Here is a 16577-nt window from a genome sequence, read left to right as displayed (position 1 = left end):
TAACCTGCAGTGTCTTCATCCAGCACTGTGGTCCTCAAGCTTTTCAAAGCCATCCTTCCTCTTTTTTAAAACGTTTCATTTCCCCTTGAAAGAAGCACTATTCATTCTCTAACTTATCTCAAGCCCCCAGAGCTCAAACATGAAGTTGCAGTTTTTTCACAGTATGAAACAGTTTGCACTACCAATTTTCCTCTCCCAACGTTTACATTTTAATTTTTCAGTAGAAACTGAATGCCTAACTCTATCTGTGTTAGCTCAAAGGACAAACTACACTCATTTTAGAGCTGAAGAGGATGGACAACTTTTGTGTGGGATAGTGGGAGACCAGCACATCCAAACACAACTGCAGGGAACAGGTTTTTCTCTGGCTCCTACCTATTGTCCTCCAGTTACAGGAGGTATTCTGATACTCCCCAGATAGAAAACCACTGCTGTAGTAGAGGAAGGAAGAAAATGACCAGGACAACAATCTGATTCTCCACATCACCCAAATAGCTAACAGAGTTTATTTCTAAAACAGCTGGAATCCCATATTTGACAAAGCTGCAGACAGATGGAGCTTTCAGAACCAGGTTGACACTGAAGGAAACTTAAAACACTTTTGCTGGCAGAAGTACAGCAGAGAGGTGTCGAATTCCCTGCCAGATGGAGCTGTCATTCAAAGACCCCCAGTGGAACTGGTGATAACAGAAAATCTGTGCTTTTCTTGGTAGACATGCTTCACAAGGAGGATTTGGGGAAAGCAAGGAAACTTTGGCAGCAGAGATGTCAGTCTTCCAGCCTGAGAGCAACCTGATTAGGAGCATCTGGTGAGTCAATGGACCCAGCACTGTCAAAACAGCGAAAGCTGCAGGAATATTTTAGCCCTGTCAACAGGCACAAAAACCAAAAGGGAACTGGTAACTTCCATCTCTTGATCCAGTATAAACAAGTGCACTTACAGCAAAACATATTCTTTGGATGATCACAGAACATAGTTCAGAAATTCTTTGGTTGTTAGACTGTGTGAAATTCCCCTTGATTTTTTTTTTCTCCATATGGTGACAAGTGACAGAGCGATGTGAGAGGCTGAAAAAAAAAAAGCTAGTATAGTGCCAGGAGAGAGGGCATGGTTCCAGGAGAAAGTGGAAAAGGCCTTTTCTGCAAAGCAAGCTCAGGCTACAGCCCCAGTCCTTAGCAGGTGCTTCTCCCCACTGCCACCACAGTGCTGAGGTCTCAGCTGCATTCACACTGTCTGCAGCAGAACACTGTCTTCCTACCGGAGTGCCAAGGGGGCTTAAAGCTTGTGGGAAGGTAATTACTGTCAATCTGAGGTGATACCTCAGGAGGTGAAGGAGAAATAACACAGTCTCTTTCCTCTGGAGGAACAGGAGAGGTTATATCCTTAAACATCTATCATATCAGTCCAAATTAAAGCCAGAGTGCTGGTTTCCAAAGACTGTAGTAAAGTCAGTCTTGGCAGGAGAATTGGTGATCAAGCATCTCTGTTGCAAAAAATTAGACAGACACACACGTGTGTGTGGGTGTGTGTTTGTGTGTGGGTGTGTGTGTGTGTGCTTTCTTCTGCAGGTATTTTCACTCAAAGTGCTCAGAATGAAGTCCCTTGTCATGTATGGCCATTTGACTGGTCGTGTGCAGGCAGGGCAAGGAAGACTGAACTATCACTGACGCTACTGACTGGATTCCCAGCTGAGAAGAATGTTTGTTCTCTTAAGCCAGAGAGCCTCTGAGCCATGCTCAGTTCAGGTTGTTGAAAAGAAAAAAAAAGGCTCATTTCTGACTAAACACAAAACATATCATCTGAAGGTAGGGGGCAGAAGTTGAACATTGTAAAAAAATAAGAAATAGCCAATATGAAATTAGTAACAATATATCTCCCTGTTGTACAGTTTTATTTGAATAATCCTCTGTATTAATGTTAAAGCACTTTATCTTGGAGTGACTGTATGTACCTTCATCCACTAAAAACAGACTTTAGTCCTTTCAATTTGTTTCCTGCTCTGTGTTGCTCTAAATAGGGCACTTTTGAAAAGGAATAGCAAAAAGAATCACAGAAACTGTGCACCATGAGGAGGGGGATTCTTACCTCTCCAAGTTATCTGCTCACTTATTTTTATCTACTTACTCAAAATCTTTGACACATTAGCAGTTGGCCAATTTTATGTTGCCAAAGAGTTAAAAATAAATTCTAAGTAAAGATACATATATTAGGATGGGAAAAAAAAATAAGGTGGCAACAAATAGCAATGTATGTTGGCCTGCCATGAGGCACAGAAAGAATTTTCTGAGAGAACCATTAAATTACTTAGCAGTATTGATGCAGAATTTCAAACAAACAGAAAAATATATAGCAGGCCACAAAATGCTTTTTTTCTCCAGACTGTCCCTGGTAAACTGTATAAACCCAACTTCTGTTGCACCATCATGCAGTTGTCTTGACAGAATAAACCAAGTTCTACTTCATAGCTCAACATGAAAGGAGAAGCACCAAAGAGGAAGAGAGGCCCACGCTTCCTTTTTTCCTGCAAAGAATTTCCAGCTCACCGGAGATGGAGTGCAAACAGAAAGACAAAGGTGCCAAGAAGGCATTGTCTCAGCACTGAAGTTACATAGAACTTCATGATGATACCAGGTCGGACAGAACTGAACTGTTCTGTCTGTCCAGGCTCTGGGCAGAGTCCCCAAGAGCACAGATTCCAGCTGAGGCAGAGGAAGTGACAAAACCACATATAAGAGAGAGAAAGAAGCACATTGCTCCATTCACAATGGGCTTTCCATAAACACTGTTAGATTACAAAGAGAATAATTTATAGCAAATGCATAGAAATTTTCTACAGAAGAGGTCTTACTGTGAAAAGGAGAAAAAAAAAGACCCCACAAAACATTAAACATATATTCTTGGGTACATATTTTCCTGTATTTGGCAAGGGAATTTTTTAAGAATAATCTTTGATTGCTAAAAATTCATGGAGAAAATCCCAGATTTCATTGTGTATTGTTGGGGCTAGGAGGGAGTGTTTGCAGTGATGTATTCAAGTTGCAGTTCATAATTTTTGATGCCGGGTGAGCTGATGTTAGAAACAGTCCACAGTTATGATAGAAAGAGGTAACAAAGGCTTGGGTCAGGTTATCCAGGCACAAATTAGTTTGTAACTGTTCCTTTGTTAAACATATAATCCTTGGAAGTTCAGAATCAGGTAGGAATTTGCAGGATTTCCCTTGTGTAAACAGGTGGAGGAAATCAGAGGCATTTTTTCCATCCCTTGGAAAGGAGAACCAAATGACTGTCCAAATGAGTTCTAAATGCACTTATTGTAAATAGCTGGAAATGGCCACAGGCCAGCTTGTGAGACAGAAGTTGTCTTTCTCTGAAACAAACAGGTTCTCCATTATAAACTTCTTTGGGTGGGGGGAGGTGGGGGGAGCAAAAAAACTTTGGTTCACAACATTGTTTTGCCTAGGCATTCAAGTAGATCTTCCAAAGCTACCAGCTTGTCCAGGCTAGTAACAAAATACCCATGGCTCTCTCCTCAGTAGTGGACGCTCCTCTTTGGTATCCTGTTTTCTAAGGCAGATGTCTTGCACAGGTGATGGAGTCACACAGATGCATCTTGGAAAAAGAAGACAGTGTCACTTGTGTTGCCATAAACAAATTCATCCAATTTATTAAGCAACACACTGGAAACCCTCTTTTGGTAAGGGGTGGGGAAGGGAGAAAAGAAAGCATTGCTATGTTCACTATTTACTAGAAGCAAGTTATTTTGCTCTTGTAGATATTTGTTAACAGCTGTGATAGTGTCTGTGTTGACAGAAAATTTGGAATTATTGCTTTTTGAGTAATTTTGAGTCACAACAACCAGGGCATTAATAAATCCTTCCAGGTAGACACAGCCCTGTTCCAGAAAATATAAATAGTCATTTTGGGAAGCATTCTGGCAGTTATTAAGCATGATACTTACTTGTTGACTGTGTTATGCACGAAACCTTGTAGGATGACCACATGCTTATAACACAAAGTATTGTAGCCAGGAACCCGAAAGTCTGGATGAGAAAACAAACAAACCACAAATACTTATGGAGCATTAGATGACACATATTCCATGCATGTATGGACACTTTTGTATATTCAGCTACACATTTTATGGGATTAACAGACCCAAAAAAGGGGGGTTTTTTACTCCATTCTGCCAAAAGACTAAAAACCCCAAAGTTCTCATAGTATAATAGCAGCTTATGTCTTGTCAAAACAGCAACTGAAAGATAGACTGAGAGTCATGCACAAGGAGGGGGAAAAAGCTGGACAGCAGCATGGAGTCTCGACATCTAAATTTCTCACTAGGATTCTGCAACAAAGAAAAGACTGTTTCTAGCATCTCTGATTACTGCTCTTTTACTGCCCCATTCAAAAAAGTCTTTCCCTGCTGTCTGCCAAATAAACAAGTCAGGTAGGTCTTCTAGTCTGTTTGCATCACCAGGACTAAGTTTCTGAAAGTAATTCTTTATTCTGGAGGAGCTGTATTTCAGGTCCTGCTGCTGTGAAAATACTGTCACCCTTGTGACTTGTAAGTCATGCCTTTCTCTGTAAAGCCCTCCAGTCAAGAGAGGCAGAGAGCACCTGCCAGTAAGTCAGCTCAGAGTCCCAGTGGGTTTTAGCTCAGGAGAAATTATCTTGAACAGGGCTCTGTTCAGGAGCAGGAGGCGCTGAAAGCCGGGGGTTGAAATCCTTTAGGTAACTTCCAGCTGCTACAACAGTCTTTTGTCAAAACTTAATTGTCTTAATTCTTCACCTAAACACATTAATTCCTATGAGTTAAAACAGAAGCGTTTGGTTTCAACACTCTGGCAGGACAAATACCAACTTTAGCGGTGAGTCTGGTGTCGGACAACAGAATATTTTTGTTGGCACTGTGTTACAGAACATTCACTGAAATGAGCTAGAAGGTAGTTCACCCAACCAAGACACAAGTAAGGCAAGTGTATAAGAAAACAGAGGTACAAGTGATAGATTCCCAATGCCCTACTTAATAGATATTGCAATTTTAGAAGTGTCAAGCCGAATAAACACAGTCTTACCGCTCCAGCCACAAGTCCAGTTATATTGTAACTCTTGGCTGCTGCTACAATCGATCCAATGAGAAGCAGAATTGTACCAATTAAGTAATGAAGAAACTCCTGAAAAGACAAGCACAGCATGCATCAGAAGGGAAACTTAGCTGGAAAGTGTTTTGATACGTCTCAGAAAGAAAATAAGTTGGCAGAGATGACTCAAACCCTCAAACCCAGAGGACAAAACATAGTCAAAAGGAAAAAAAAAAAGCAAAACAAAACAAAAAACCAAAACACAAATCCAACAACTCACCTAGTGAGTGAATTTTATACCAAACCTCAGTTTCTGTTCAAAAAAGAACAGTTTGGGTCTACTAATGTTACTGGAATGAGATTTACTTACTGGGTATGGATGCAATCCTTTCAATTCAGCACGGTACATTATTGCATCAAGTGTGCACCTTACTCAAGACATGGTTCTGGAGGAAGGAAGAAGCCTTAAGGAAATATTTCTCTAGCCTATATGAAATGGTGTAAGTGGAAAACCAAATGCTCCTACTTCTGATAATCTTAGAAATAGGATCTACTGCTGCATTTACTAACAACTTACATCAACCAAGCCTGGAAACAGGAGGGAAGCCATCAAAAGCACAGCTGCAGTAAAACAAGATGCATTGAAGTTTTCTGAGAGAGGACCAAGTCACCACTTTTAAACTTTTGTCTGGTGTGATAAGTATCGATCCAGGAGTCAACTTTACCTTGTAACAAGCAGGAAATATCTGTGGATTTAGGTTTTGAACCCTCACAGAACTTATGACAACCAATATAGGTGTTTGCAGACTGAACATGGGTTGTTTCTTGTGCACGGTGGAGCGGGCAGGTGGATATCTGCTTCCTTTATCTGCATTGCACTATCAGCATCAGCCAAGCAAACAAAAGGGAGAGGAGAGATTCTATCTCAAACCAGAAGACAGAATACAGTCCCAAAATGAAATTGTTGAAGGAAAGCCCAGAAGATGAACAATCTGCCATACCAGTTTCACTCTGCTCAGGTGTTAAAAAGAGCTGAGAAGGATTTTTCCTGTAAAGTAGGCTCTGAGACCACAAGTTACTTTCCTAATTTGTAAACTTGTTTCAGGTAATCAAAATCTCAACCCTTGCATTTGCCAGAATAAATTATATGCATAAGGAGGCTTCTCTGACTAGCCCATGACGCAGCAGGCAAATGGGACATGCCATTGCCTCCTTAGAGACATCAAATAAAGCAGTGTACACAGGCTACCACTTTAGAGGAATCCAAGGGATGGGCAAAGCTGCAACAGAATCATCAAAGGTTACATTAGGTGGAGAACCAACCCCCGGCAGGGCTGGAAGAGTGCCCCTCTGGAGAAATAATTCCAAGCTTTAAAGGGTGTCAGCAATGAACAACCTCTTGAACCACTTCAGCTTTACTGGCTGCAGATCACGCCCCTGACTGCAATGTAAAGATCCTGCCAGGAAACTCATCCAAATGCTAGCTGGAGATTCCCAGAGTCTCTTATGTGTCTTCCTCTTCTGTTATAAAGATACTTAAATGTGACTGAAAATGAAGTTGTTTGTTTTGTAACAGAGCAGCAGTGTTCAAGCATCACATCCCATAAAGCTTTCTGAAGCCAAGCAGCCACAAACTTCAGTGCCTTAAAGTCACTAGTGGCTCTGGAACACAGAAGAATGTTTAAACACACAACAAAAAAACCCAAAAGCAGCCCATGCAGAGGCAAAAATTGCACAGTCCTGTTACAGCAATGTACACATTAAATGCTGCTTTGCAAAAGTGTTATTTATTAGCTTACTTCACTCCTTTATTTCAATTCCTGTGTCTGTGTTATCTCTAGATATATAAGTACCTTTAGAAACAGATAGTGGTGGCACACATCTGAAAAAAAAAGTTTAACCACATTCTTCAGCTAAAAAGAAAAAAGAAAATTATATTTTTCTCTCTGGTTGTAAGTGGATGAATGGACAAACTGTTATCTTAGATCTAAATTACTTATGTAGCTTCCATTAACTGCCACCCAACCACTTCTTGGATTTCAAAATTCCTCTCTATCTCTCCAGCTGGCTTTCCCCATTGCTTTGGTCCTTCTTCAGTGGAACTAACATATGTAAGGGATGCATGTTCTAAGAGGTTGTTAAAATCCATCACCCCACACTAGGATGCAGAACTTTTCTGTTAGCTGACCTGAGCCAGAGCTACTGAGGAAGTTCAGGTCTCACATTTTCGGTGCTGCTTGTTGGTTCTCTGCTAGGATATGAGAGATGGATGTGTATGGGAAATGCAGGAATGAGGCAGGAACATCCTGCAGGATATCCCAGGAATGGCCAAGCTATGGCAATCAGGCTGAGGCTCCTATTTTTTGCTATTGTTTAAATTACCTAAAACCATACCAAAAAGAGACACATCTGATTTAAATAGCACTCACATACTTTATTTTGGGACAGGATGTAGTACATGAATTCTAACACAATGATTTGGTACTTTAGCAGTTCCTGAGCTGCTATAAATGACCTGAGCTAGGACCCATCTGCTGAAGGCTTGATGACCAGTAGCTTCTTTTCAATTGTCTCTTAATAAAATTATTGCCTTCCATGGAGTAAACCTAGATTTATATCTGTGTAAAGGAGGATAGACTCAAATCCAAATCAGCTGAAACTGAAAACTTACAGTTACAGAATCTGCTGAACTGAATACAAGCAACAAAGGGATTTGCATAGAAGGCAAAAAAGAACTGAGTGAAAGACAGCCTATCTTTGTGAGACAGCACAAGAAAACGGGCTGAGAAAGTGAGACATCAACCCCCAGGAGAGGAGAGGAGCCCAGGCTTACCGCGAGTGGCCAGCTAACGCAAGTCAGCTTCCTGTAGACTCTGAAAATGTGCATGATGTAGAAGAACAAAATCATAACCAAATCACACATGGTGACAATCTGAAAGAAGCTGTATGCACTGTAATCTGTCCATGAAGAATTATTTACACTGATGAATCCAATCAGCAGGGAGATCTGGAAGACAAAAGGCGCATTAAGGGTTTTCACTGCAGTGCTCAGAGGGTCATGGAGATGATTTTAAGCACAACAAAATGGCACTTAGAAACAGAAGACAAATATCTAATGTAAATGGGATGGTCCTAACAAAAGGGAGGACAAAGTAACGAGCATGATAATAAGGTTTTATAATTTGCTGATAAATGAGCTGAAGCAACCATTAGGACTGGGGAAAGGGGCAATGGCCAAAAGGAAAGCAGCAGTTTCAGCCTGAAGAACTCAACTTGAAGATGGCTCTGTGTGCAACCGAAGAGGCCTCAAATAGAGAAAAGGAACTGAATGCCTGGAGTTGCACCAGTGACTGAAGCATCTAAACCCCACAGACTTTCAGAAGGAGTTCACTGAAAGCTGTGAAAGGGGAGGTGTCCATGAACACATGCACCTTCACTTTCATTTAGTGATATTTCTCACATGCAAAATCAGAGGACCTGAGCTAACAGTTTTACTCCTCCTTTTCTGCCACCTACAGAGCAGAAGTACTAGTGGACTGTAAGGCAGTATCAGAGCAAATAATGTAAACATTTTGAGGAATTGATTAATTCACCTCACCCCCAAAACTTTTATAAGTTAACACTGCCACATAAAACTATGAAGCATTATTGTACAACTTGTTTCAGCTGTAAACTTGCTAAGAACAAAAGCTATTTCATTTTTTCAATCTAAAGCTACTTGTTTATTTTACTATTCTTGCTGCTTCCACCAGCCTGGCTAACCTGGGTGATCAAAATAAATCTACTGAGAATATACTAAAATATTTTTTTATTACAGACTCTGTCAATGCATGCTTTCAGCCACTGTAATTTTTATTTAATCCAAAGTCAGCCAGAAGCTGTAATGATTCACATTTTAAGTGTTTCTCCTAGACATTAAAAAACTATCTGAGGAAGCCAGCACTTCAAGACTGCACCATCCTTTCCTGCACACTCATCTTCCAAACTCCTAACCAACTGCATTCATTATCAGAATAATTTCCTTAAGATTAAAAGAGAAAAAAAAAACCCAACGGCCAAACAACACAGCTTAGATTCTCCCTTAATGTTAGCCAGGTTTCACCTCCTCAATTCTAAGTGGACAGGCTAAATATATGCATGATCAAGGGTAACCAAAGACTCTGTAGGTAAGAACTTCACAGGGACTGTCACCTTCACCAAACTCCATCCAAACTGTCTTGACAGTGAACCACCTCAAAATGGTGGCTTCAAAGAAAAAAGTCAGTGCTCCGGATTCTTTCCCACACAAGTGGCTACGTTGTTGTCAGACCTGGTCTAGCTCCAGGACTTTTACTGTGGCAGACCAAGGAGTTGATACTAGCACTGTAAGTGATGCTCACTCCAAGCCAGCGATGGGCTTCTGCATTACAGTAAGCCTACATTTCCTCTCACCTTTGAATGGACACAGGGCAGGGAAGACAGGACCTAGATCATGCTCCCTGCTTCTCAAGAATGGAGGTCACATGTGCCTTTGAAAATGCACGATACTGCTCAGTCCCTGTCTCCCCAAATATGTTCCTGCCCTCTGGCAGGAGTGTAGAAGTGTAACATTGGAGCGTCATCCTGCATGTTCAGTGCTTCTGTCTGTACCACGCCTGACCTCTGAGTCTCACTGCCTCGCCTCTGGGGAATCCAAAGGGCATGGAGTCTCACACCTTGTGCGTGGCACAGCTTTCTGAGATGCTACATTTGTTAGAAGACAACAAAGCAACATTCTACACAATTCAGCATTTAAAGAACTCTGGCCCAGTTCTTCCATTCTGAGATAATTTGGATGCAGTTTTGTCCAATCTATGTCTACATCCACCAGGTCCACATTAAGCAGTGGTTTCGTGAGAGGCCATGGTGTCTGTCATCTTCTCCTTCCCCCTAATTTCACGTATTGGCTCCTCCACTGATCTGTGCTGAGCCACCTCAGTGGACTAAGCCAGCAGAAAAGTGAACTACTGAAAAACAGCTTTACTCTGGCTCTGCCACCATGCAAGGCAGGATCAGGTGAGCAAGGGAGTCTGAGGGAGAACTTAGGACACCAACAGAAAGGATAGGAAGGACTGAGCCGGCAGGATGGCAGCAACCGGTGCCATGCTGGCTGCTCAGGCTGCCACAGACCTTCAAGCTCAGCTCCCTGAATCTTAATTAATCTTAATGTCAGTTAAGCAGAGTCATCTGACTTAGCCACTGAATAACCTGAACAATAAGAAGGAGTTCATTTACCCTATAATCTAGGAGAACACTTTAAGTGATGCAAGACACAACTATTATTTCCATAATTTAAAACTAAATGTAATGAAATTTTATTCTATAGGAAGACTCAACAACAAGTCACAGCAAGCACTGAGTCTTGCTCTTGGATAAAGGTGGGATGAGGACAATGTTCTCTAACTACCAAAGGCCAGAAAAAGTTTCCCTTATTCAGGTATCTTCACAATAATCAGTTCCCAGTTTCAATGAGACTGTTAAAATCAAGAAGGAAGCGTTAATTCACAGAAATATTAAATCTGCCCACCGGCTCATTTCATGAGTGAACAATTAACTTTAGCAGGTTTTTTTATGGTGTACAAAGGATAAGGAGGACCAGATCCTTGAAGTACAACTACCATTCAAATAATAAAAAGCACTGGAAAAAAACCCTTAGTTTAAGCTAGACCCAGTTCTTTCAATTTCATGGAAGCATAGCAGTATTTTTCTTTTCAGTTAAAAGGTATAAAAAATTGAGAAGCGTAAAGAAGAATGCGAGCCATCCAAGGACAGAAAATACATCTGAAGTGTTATGATCCTCAGAAATAAGAAGGTACATGGTACCCATGAAGAATCTGCTCAACTCTTGCTCAGTAGGGTAGAACTGTGGATTTGAACAAACATGCTTTCCATTTCAACAGTTCTTCATGATTAGAACAACTCCTAATCCAATTAGTAAAGATTCTCCCTTCTGTGATTTTAGATGTGCCTCAGCACATAGATAGGAAGAAACCACTGCATGGCAAGAGATATTTCTTTCAAAGATTTACTTTCTTAGCATAAACTTTGCAACGTGAGATTTACCTGATGTTTCTAAAGAGGGTCCTCAGTTCATAGGTACATGATTCTATTTCACAGGATGAGTGCAAAGGGGACCCTATCAACAACTTTATATAAAGCTGTACCACATCTGCCACACCATATTGCCTGCAGGTACAGTCAGAGTTTAACACTCACCTGTTGAACAAAGAATGCTAACAAATGCAGGTAATAGAGCCACACAATATCATGTCTTATTTAAAAGCAACAATTATTGAAGTTCCTTCACCAGATACTGGTTTATCGTGATATACCAGGTGATGACTGTACCTTTTTTCCCCCTGGGATTCCGGTTCCCAGAGAATTGAGTGATAAAGTGATAAATATGTAACTGTCTAGCACAGAGCTGAACATCTATCTCAGAAGTCAGTTTGTAGCACAGAGAGAGAGAGAAATGAACGGCAAAGCACTGAAGTGATCAAATGTTACGAGTCTTCTTTATGTATCTGTGCTCAGGGGAGCAGGTTTATATACCCTGAAAATAAAAACTGGAGGCACAAAAAAATCCAGGGCACTGCTATTTTCACTTCAATATAGCATTTCACAGGTCATGAGAGTAACACAGATGTAACCCTTAGCCAGCAAGCCAGTGGGACCAGAACTACAGGTCAAGTGATGGTCAGCCTCATGAGAAGATTTCAATGTGCTCCACAATAAATATCTGGGCTCCAGACCTGCATTCCAAAAGGGGTGAGGGACACATTGCAGGGCACTATTATTTAAGTGCTTTCTGGTTTCCAAGAAGCAAAATAAAGACCATATGCATTAATCAACCTCAAGGAGGGATTCCTGGATTTAAATGAAGTTCCATATTTACTGTTTAATAGAAGTCGATCAGCTTAAATTAATCCAATTCTTGACTCTCCTTTGGACCAGATACTTGAATTGAGTTGTGAAGCACATTTAGGGACATTGGTACCTACCAGGAATTATCCTGCAGTCAATTCAATGTGAGCTAAAGGCACTCAGCACTTAGCAGACAGAAAAGACGTAACAGAGACTGCAAGGCTTTTACAGAACTGGCATTCTCTTCCCTATTTTGAGCTGAAGATGAGGTAACTACACCCTCTGCCATGTGACTGTGAAAAATGCTGCCTCTTAAATGGCACTGGCATACCTTCCCAAGCCTAAACCCCATTCTGATTTGAAGTTAACTCAGATCCACCAAAAAAATGAAACACAATTTGTTCTTTCCTGATGTGGTCTTCTTCCTAAAGCAGCCCTGGGAAGCTGTTGGCCACCTTCGCCACAAAAGTACATGGTTGGCTCATGGTCAGTGTGTTGTCCCCCAAGATCCCAAGGTCTTCTCTGCAAACTGCTTTCCAACCTCCAGCCTGTATTGGTACAGGGGCTTACTCTCAAATATCTCCAGATACAGGACTTGGCATTCCCCTGTGTGGACCTTGATGAGATTCCTCTTTGTCCAGACTGCCAAGGTCCCTCTCCATGGCAGCACAACCCTCTGGCTCATCAGCCACTCCTCCCAGGTTTTTCATCACCTACAAACTTTCCAGGAGTGCACTCTGCATCATCATCCAGGTCATTAATGAAGATGTGGAACAGTGTCAGCCCCAGTATGGACCCCTGATGTACACCACTAGTGACTGGCCTCCAACTGGATCTCATACCACTGATCACAACCCTCTGGGCTGTGTTGTTCAGTTTTAAATCCATCTCACTTGCCCACTAATCTAATCCATACCCTGTCAGCTTGTCTCTGAGGAGGTTATGGGAGACTAGAACCTTACTAAGATCAAGGTAAACCACATACATCACTCTTCCCTTGTCCACCAAGCTAGTCACCTCATTATGGAAAGCAGTAAGGCTGGTCAAGTATCATTTCCCCCTTGTAAATCCATGCTGACTACTTCTGATCACCTTCTTGTCCTTCATGTGTTTGGAAATGCTTTCTAAGAGGATTTCCTTCATCATCTCCCAGTCCCAAGAGACTGAGTTGAAGCTGACAAACCTGTAATTCCCTGGATCTTCCTTCCAGCCCATAGATATTAAGTCGGTCTGTTCAGAATGGCACACTTTCCTTTTGTACCTCTCAGGCTAGAGAGGATAGGGAAGGACTGGACAAGAGGGATACATTCTCCTCCCTTGTGTTATAAAATGCTTCTGGAAGTGTTCCCTGGAAATGCTGTTTCTTTTTTAAAATCAGCTGTTTTCCTCCCTGTTTCTTCTCGTCCCTGACAAAGAATAAGCATCTGAAGTCCTTTGGCCATTATTACACTCAGTAAAACACAAGGAAAATGTACATCAAGACTTCAAGGAAATGGATCTTCCACTGCAGGAAAATTCAACACCTTCTTAAGGAAAAGAGAGGAATCATGCCTTTGTATTAAGAAGCAATTATATATAGCAGGAAGATCCAACTTCCAATTACTCCTAAGGCAAATGCATACTGGAGAAAAGGCCCGTGGCATTAGGCCCAGATGATGTTGTACTCATGATTTCAGATGGCTTGAATTCCACCTAACTCCCTGTGCTCACGCTTGGGTGGCTGTAGTCCTGCAGATGCAATTAGGTTACATAGAAAGCTTGGCTCCAAACATCCTGTCCCCATGGGAGTGGCTGGGCATGATGCTGGGACCCAGAGCAAGCCAGCCACAGTGTCCTCAGCCTCTCTGCTGGCTGGGTCCTCCTGTGGTTTCCAGTCCTGTCATCAGTCACAGAGGCCACCAGGAAAACTGCCCAAGTGCTTGCCTGCCCCTCAGGACCAATGGGCTGGGCTCTCCTACACTAACATACCCTGCTGGAGTGCACCAGCACAGATGGAAAAGCCTAGGCCAAGCTGGCAAGTTCAAGGAAGCTTAACAGAGAATCGCCTGCTCCAAGGAAGGGGCCGGAGTGCATGCCCACCAGTCCAGAGGTTACATGTACAATTTTCTTCACTAGTGCCCTGAGGGTAACAAAGGAAAGGACTTGTTTTGCTCTGCAAGTACCTACAGGCCAGCTGGCACCACAAAGCATTTTCTGCTCATGTGGTAGAAGACTGTAGTTTATCTGACCGCAGAACAATTTGATAACCCAGGAATCAATCTGTACAAGTGCTTTGTATGATCTTTTTCTACTGTCCTGCTATAATGGATGTCATAAATAAATAAATCTCTGACTTTATTGCCAATTATTCTGTAACATTTGGAGAGAACTAAATTTTCCACAGACACAGCTACCTGCACAAACATAAATACTGAGAAGAATCTACTCTTAAAGGAAATCCTAATGTTCTGAGGATGAGAGGCCCATTTCCACAGGCAAACACTGACACAACAAGGGAGGAATTGAAAGACACTGACTCTTGAATCCTGACCCCAGTTTGTAACCGTATTTCTGTCTAAACTTCAGTAAATCATGTATTTCACCACTTCAGCTCCTCCAGCCACCCAATGAGGACTAATAAAGACTTCACACTCGTTGTGCTAAAGTTTTTCACCTTCAAACCACTTCAGACATGTAAAATAAAGATAAAAATTTTGAGGACTGCTAATAAATGTCTAGGGTAAGATGACTGTTTTCCTTTACAGAGTGAATGAAAATAGATGCTCACTAAAAAAACCCAAAGAAACAAAAAAGACAAGACAAAACCCCTAAAACCATACCAAAATACCCACCTCCTTTTCCTCCCTGTTCCCCTCTCCAAAAAGCCCAAATGGACAATCAACAGATCACAGACGTGACAGACATGCAGGGGTGAAAATCATCCAAGGAGGAAGCCACACAATAACAAGCAAGAGGAGGAAAAGGTTTGCTTTCTGAGAGTTGGTTTGAGTTCAATCTGTTGCTACTTCAGCACACAAGATAAACACAAACGAGAGCCCTAGCTCACTGTAAAACGGAAATTGGCATTTATTTCCTGCCTGTCATTTATTTACTTATAACCAACTGTGAGCAGTGCTTCCAAAAAGCACACCATTGCACAAGACATTGCAAATAAACTGTTTTCTAATCTTTAATACCAGGACTACTTTACTACTTGTCCTCTTGACCATCCTTGACTGTTCAGTACTGCACATTATCAGTCACTCTGTGCTGCACTATTCCACTACTCTGCTAGCGACCGTGGAGTACAGGGTACCTTTCCCCCTGTGGCTGTGCCACCCCCTGCACAGGGGTGATGTTCTTTCCCCCTGTGGCTGTGCCACCCCCTGCACAGGGGTGATGTTCTGGTGTGGGTGTGGCACAAGCTGCTCCACAGCAGCTCGCGGGCGCTGGGCTTCCTGTGGTTAAAATATGTTGATAAGGTATCAGTGTTTCCGCTGCTGCTGAACTGTGCTCACACAGCAACAGGGCTTTCTGCCTCTCTCCTCCCTCCCCTCATCCCAAAGCAGGCTCACAAGTGGGCAAGACACTGGCAATGACAGCTGGCTCCAGCCAAGCAATGGGATTTTCCAGTCCATATGATGTTGTGTTCAGTGATAAAAGCTCAAGACAAGGAGGTTTAAGGGGGAATATTTTAGGTTATTGCATTTCTCTTCCCAAGCAACCATTACATACAGAACCACAGACTCACAGAATGGTTTGGGTTGGAAGGGACCTTAAAGACCATCTACTCCCAACCTCCTGCCATGGGCGGAGACACCTTCAACTAGACCAGGTTGCTCAAAGCCCCATCCAGCCTGGCCTTGAACACTTCTGTTGATGGGGAGTAGTGGATGAATTTACAGCTTTGCTTGTGTGTGCAGCTTTTGCTTTCCTTATAAAACTGTCTTTATCTTGAGCCACGGGTCTTTTTGGCTTCCTTCTATTTTCTGCCCATCTTGCAGGGGAGGGCAGTGAGTGAGAGGCGGGGTGGGTATTTGGCTGCTGGCTGGGGTTAACCCACCTCACATGGCCTACTCCTTATCTGGATTTCTACCTGCTGTGGTAGTACAAAGAACAGTATTAAAAATCTTCATTGCAGAAAGACACTGACTATGGTTTTTGCAAATCCCAAGATGATGTACTGAATTGGCAGGCTGAAACTGCTGTCTCACCAAGTAACTTTAAACTCTGGATAATAGTTTTCTTCCTCTATATAGAAATAAGATGTGAAATGCCAACCAAACTGCAGGAGAAAAGATAACATCAATAAGAAGCAAAATTGCCTCAAGGTGCCCAGTTACAGAGAAACACTGTAACTCTTATCTCAAAGTTTTACCATAATACTGTGACATACACTTCCTCATGTGCAATCCACCTGGCTGTGTTATCTTTTCATTTAATTACTTTGCCACGCAATGGATGACCACATCCTTGTGTTTCTCAGAATATTTATTTTTCCTGGCTTTTCCCCACTACTATACCATCCCATAAGAAGAGACAACTTTTTTCTCCAGTGTTTCCTTTCCTGTTTTTTCTGCTCCTTATTCCCTTTCCTCTTCTTTCCCTCCATTACACTCCATATTTCTTCCCGTTTG

General features: G+C 42.0%; 1 protein-coding gene across 2 annotated transcripts in view; it reads right to left on the bottom strand.

The window, feature by feature from the left end:
• Nucleotides 1–471: 471 nt before the first annotated feature.
• Nucleotides 472–16577, bottom strand: part of CMTM7 (CKLF like MARVEL transmembrane domain containing 7) — a 28176-nt gene continuing 12070 nt past the window's right edge. Inside the window, exons 2-6 of one of the 2 annotated variants that reach the window (XM_069007385.1) lie at nt 7913–8086; nt 6933–6992; nt 5074–5172; nt 3960–4041; nt 472–3610 (exon numbers count right to left, since the gene is read on the bottom strand). In XM_069007385.1, the coding sequence (XP_068863486.1) occupies nt 3597–3610; nt 3960–4041; nt 5074–5172; nt 6933–6992; nt 7913–8086 (429 nt within the window). In that variant the 3' untranslated portion in view covers nt 472–3596. The remainder of the gene's footprint in view (nt 3611–3959; nt 4042–5073; nt 5173–6932; nt 6993–7912; nt 8087–16577) is intronic. The other variant, XM_069007386.1, reaches the window with a different exon arrangement.

The sequence above is a fragment of the Aphelocoma coerulescens genome, chromosome 2 (genome assembly GCF_041296385.1).
Source record: "Aphelocoma coerulescens isolate FSJ_1873_10779 chromosome 2, UR_Acoe_1.0, whole genome shotgun sequence".
Lineage (NCBI taxonomy): Eukaryota > Metazoa > Chordata > Aves > Passeriformes > Corvidae > Aphelocoma > Aphelocoma coerulescens.
The sequence above is the reverse complement of the archived record's forward strand: the minus strand, read 5'-3'. Positions and strand labels throughout refer to the sequence as shown.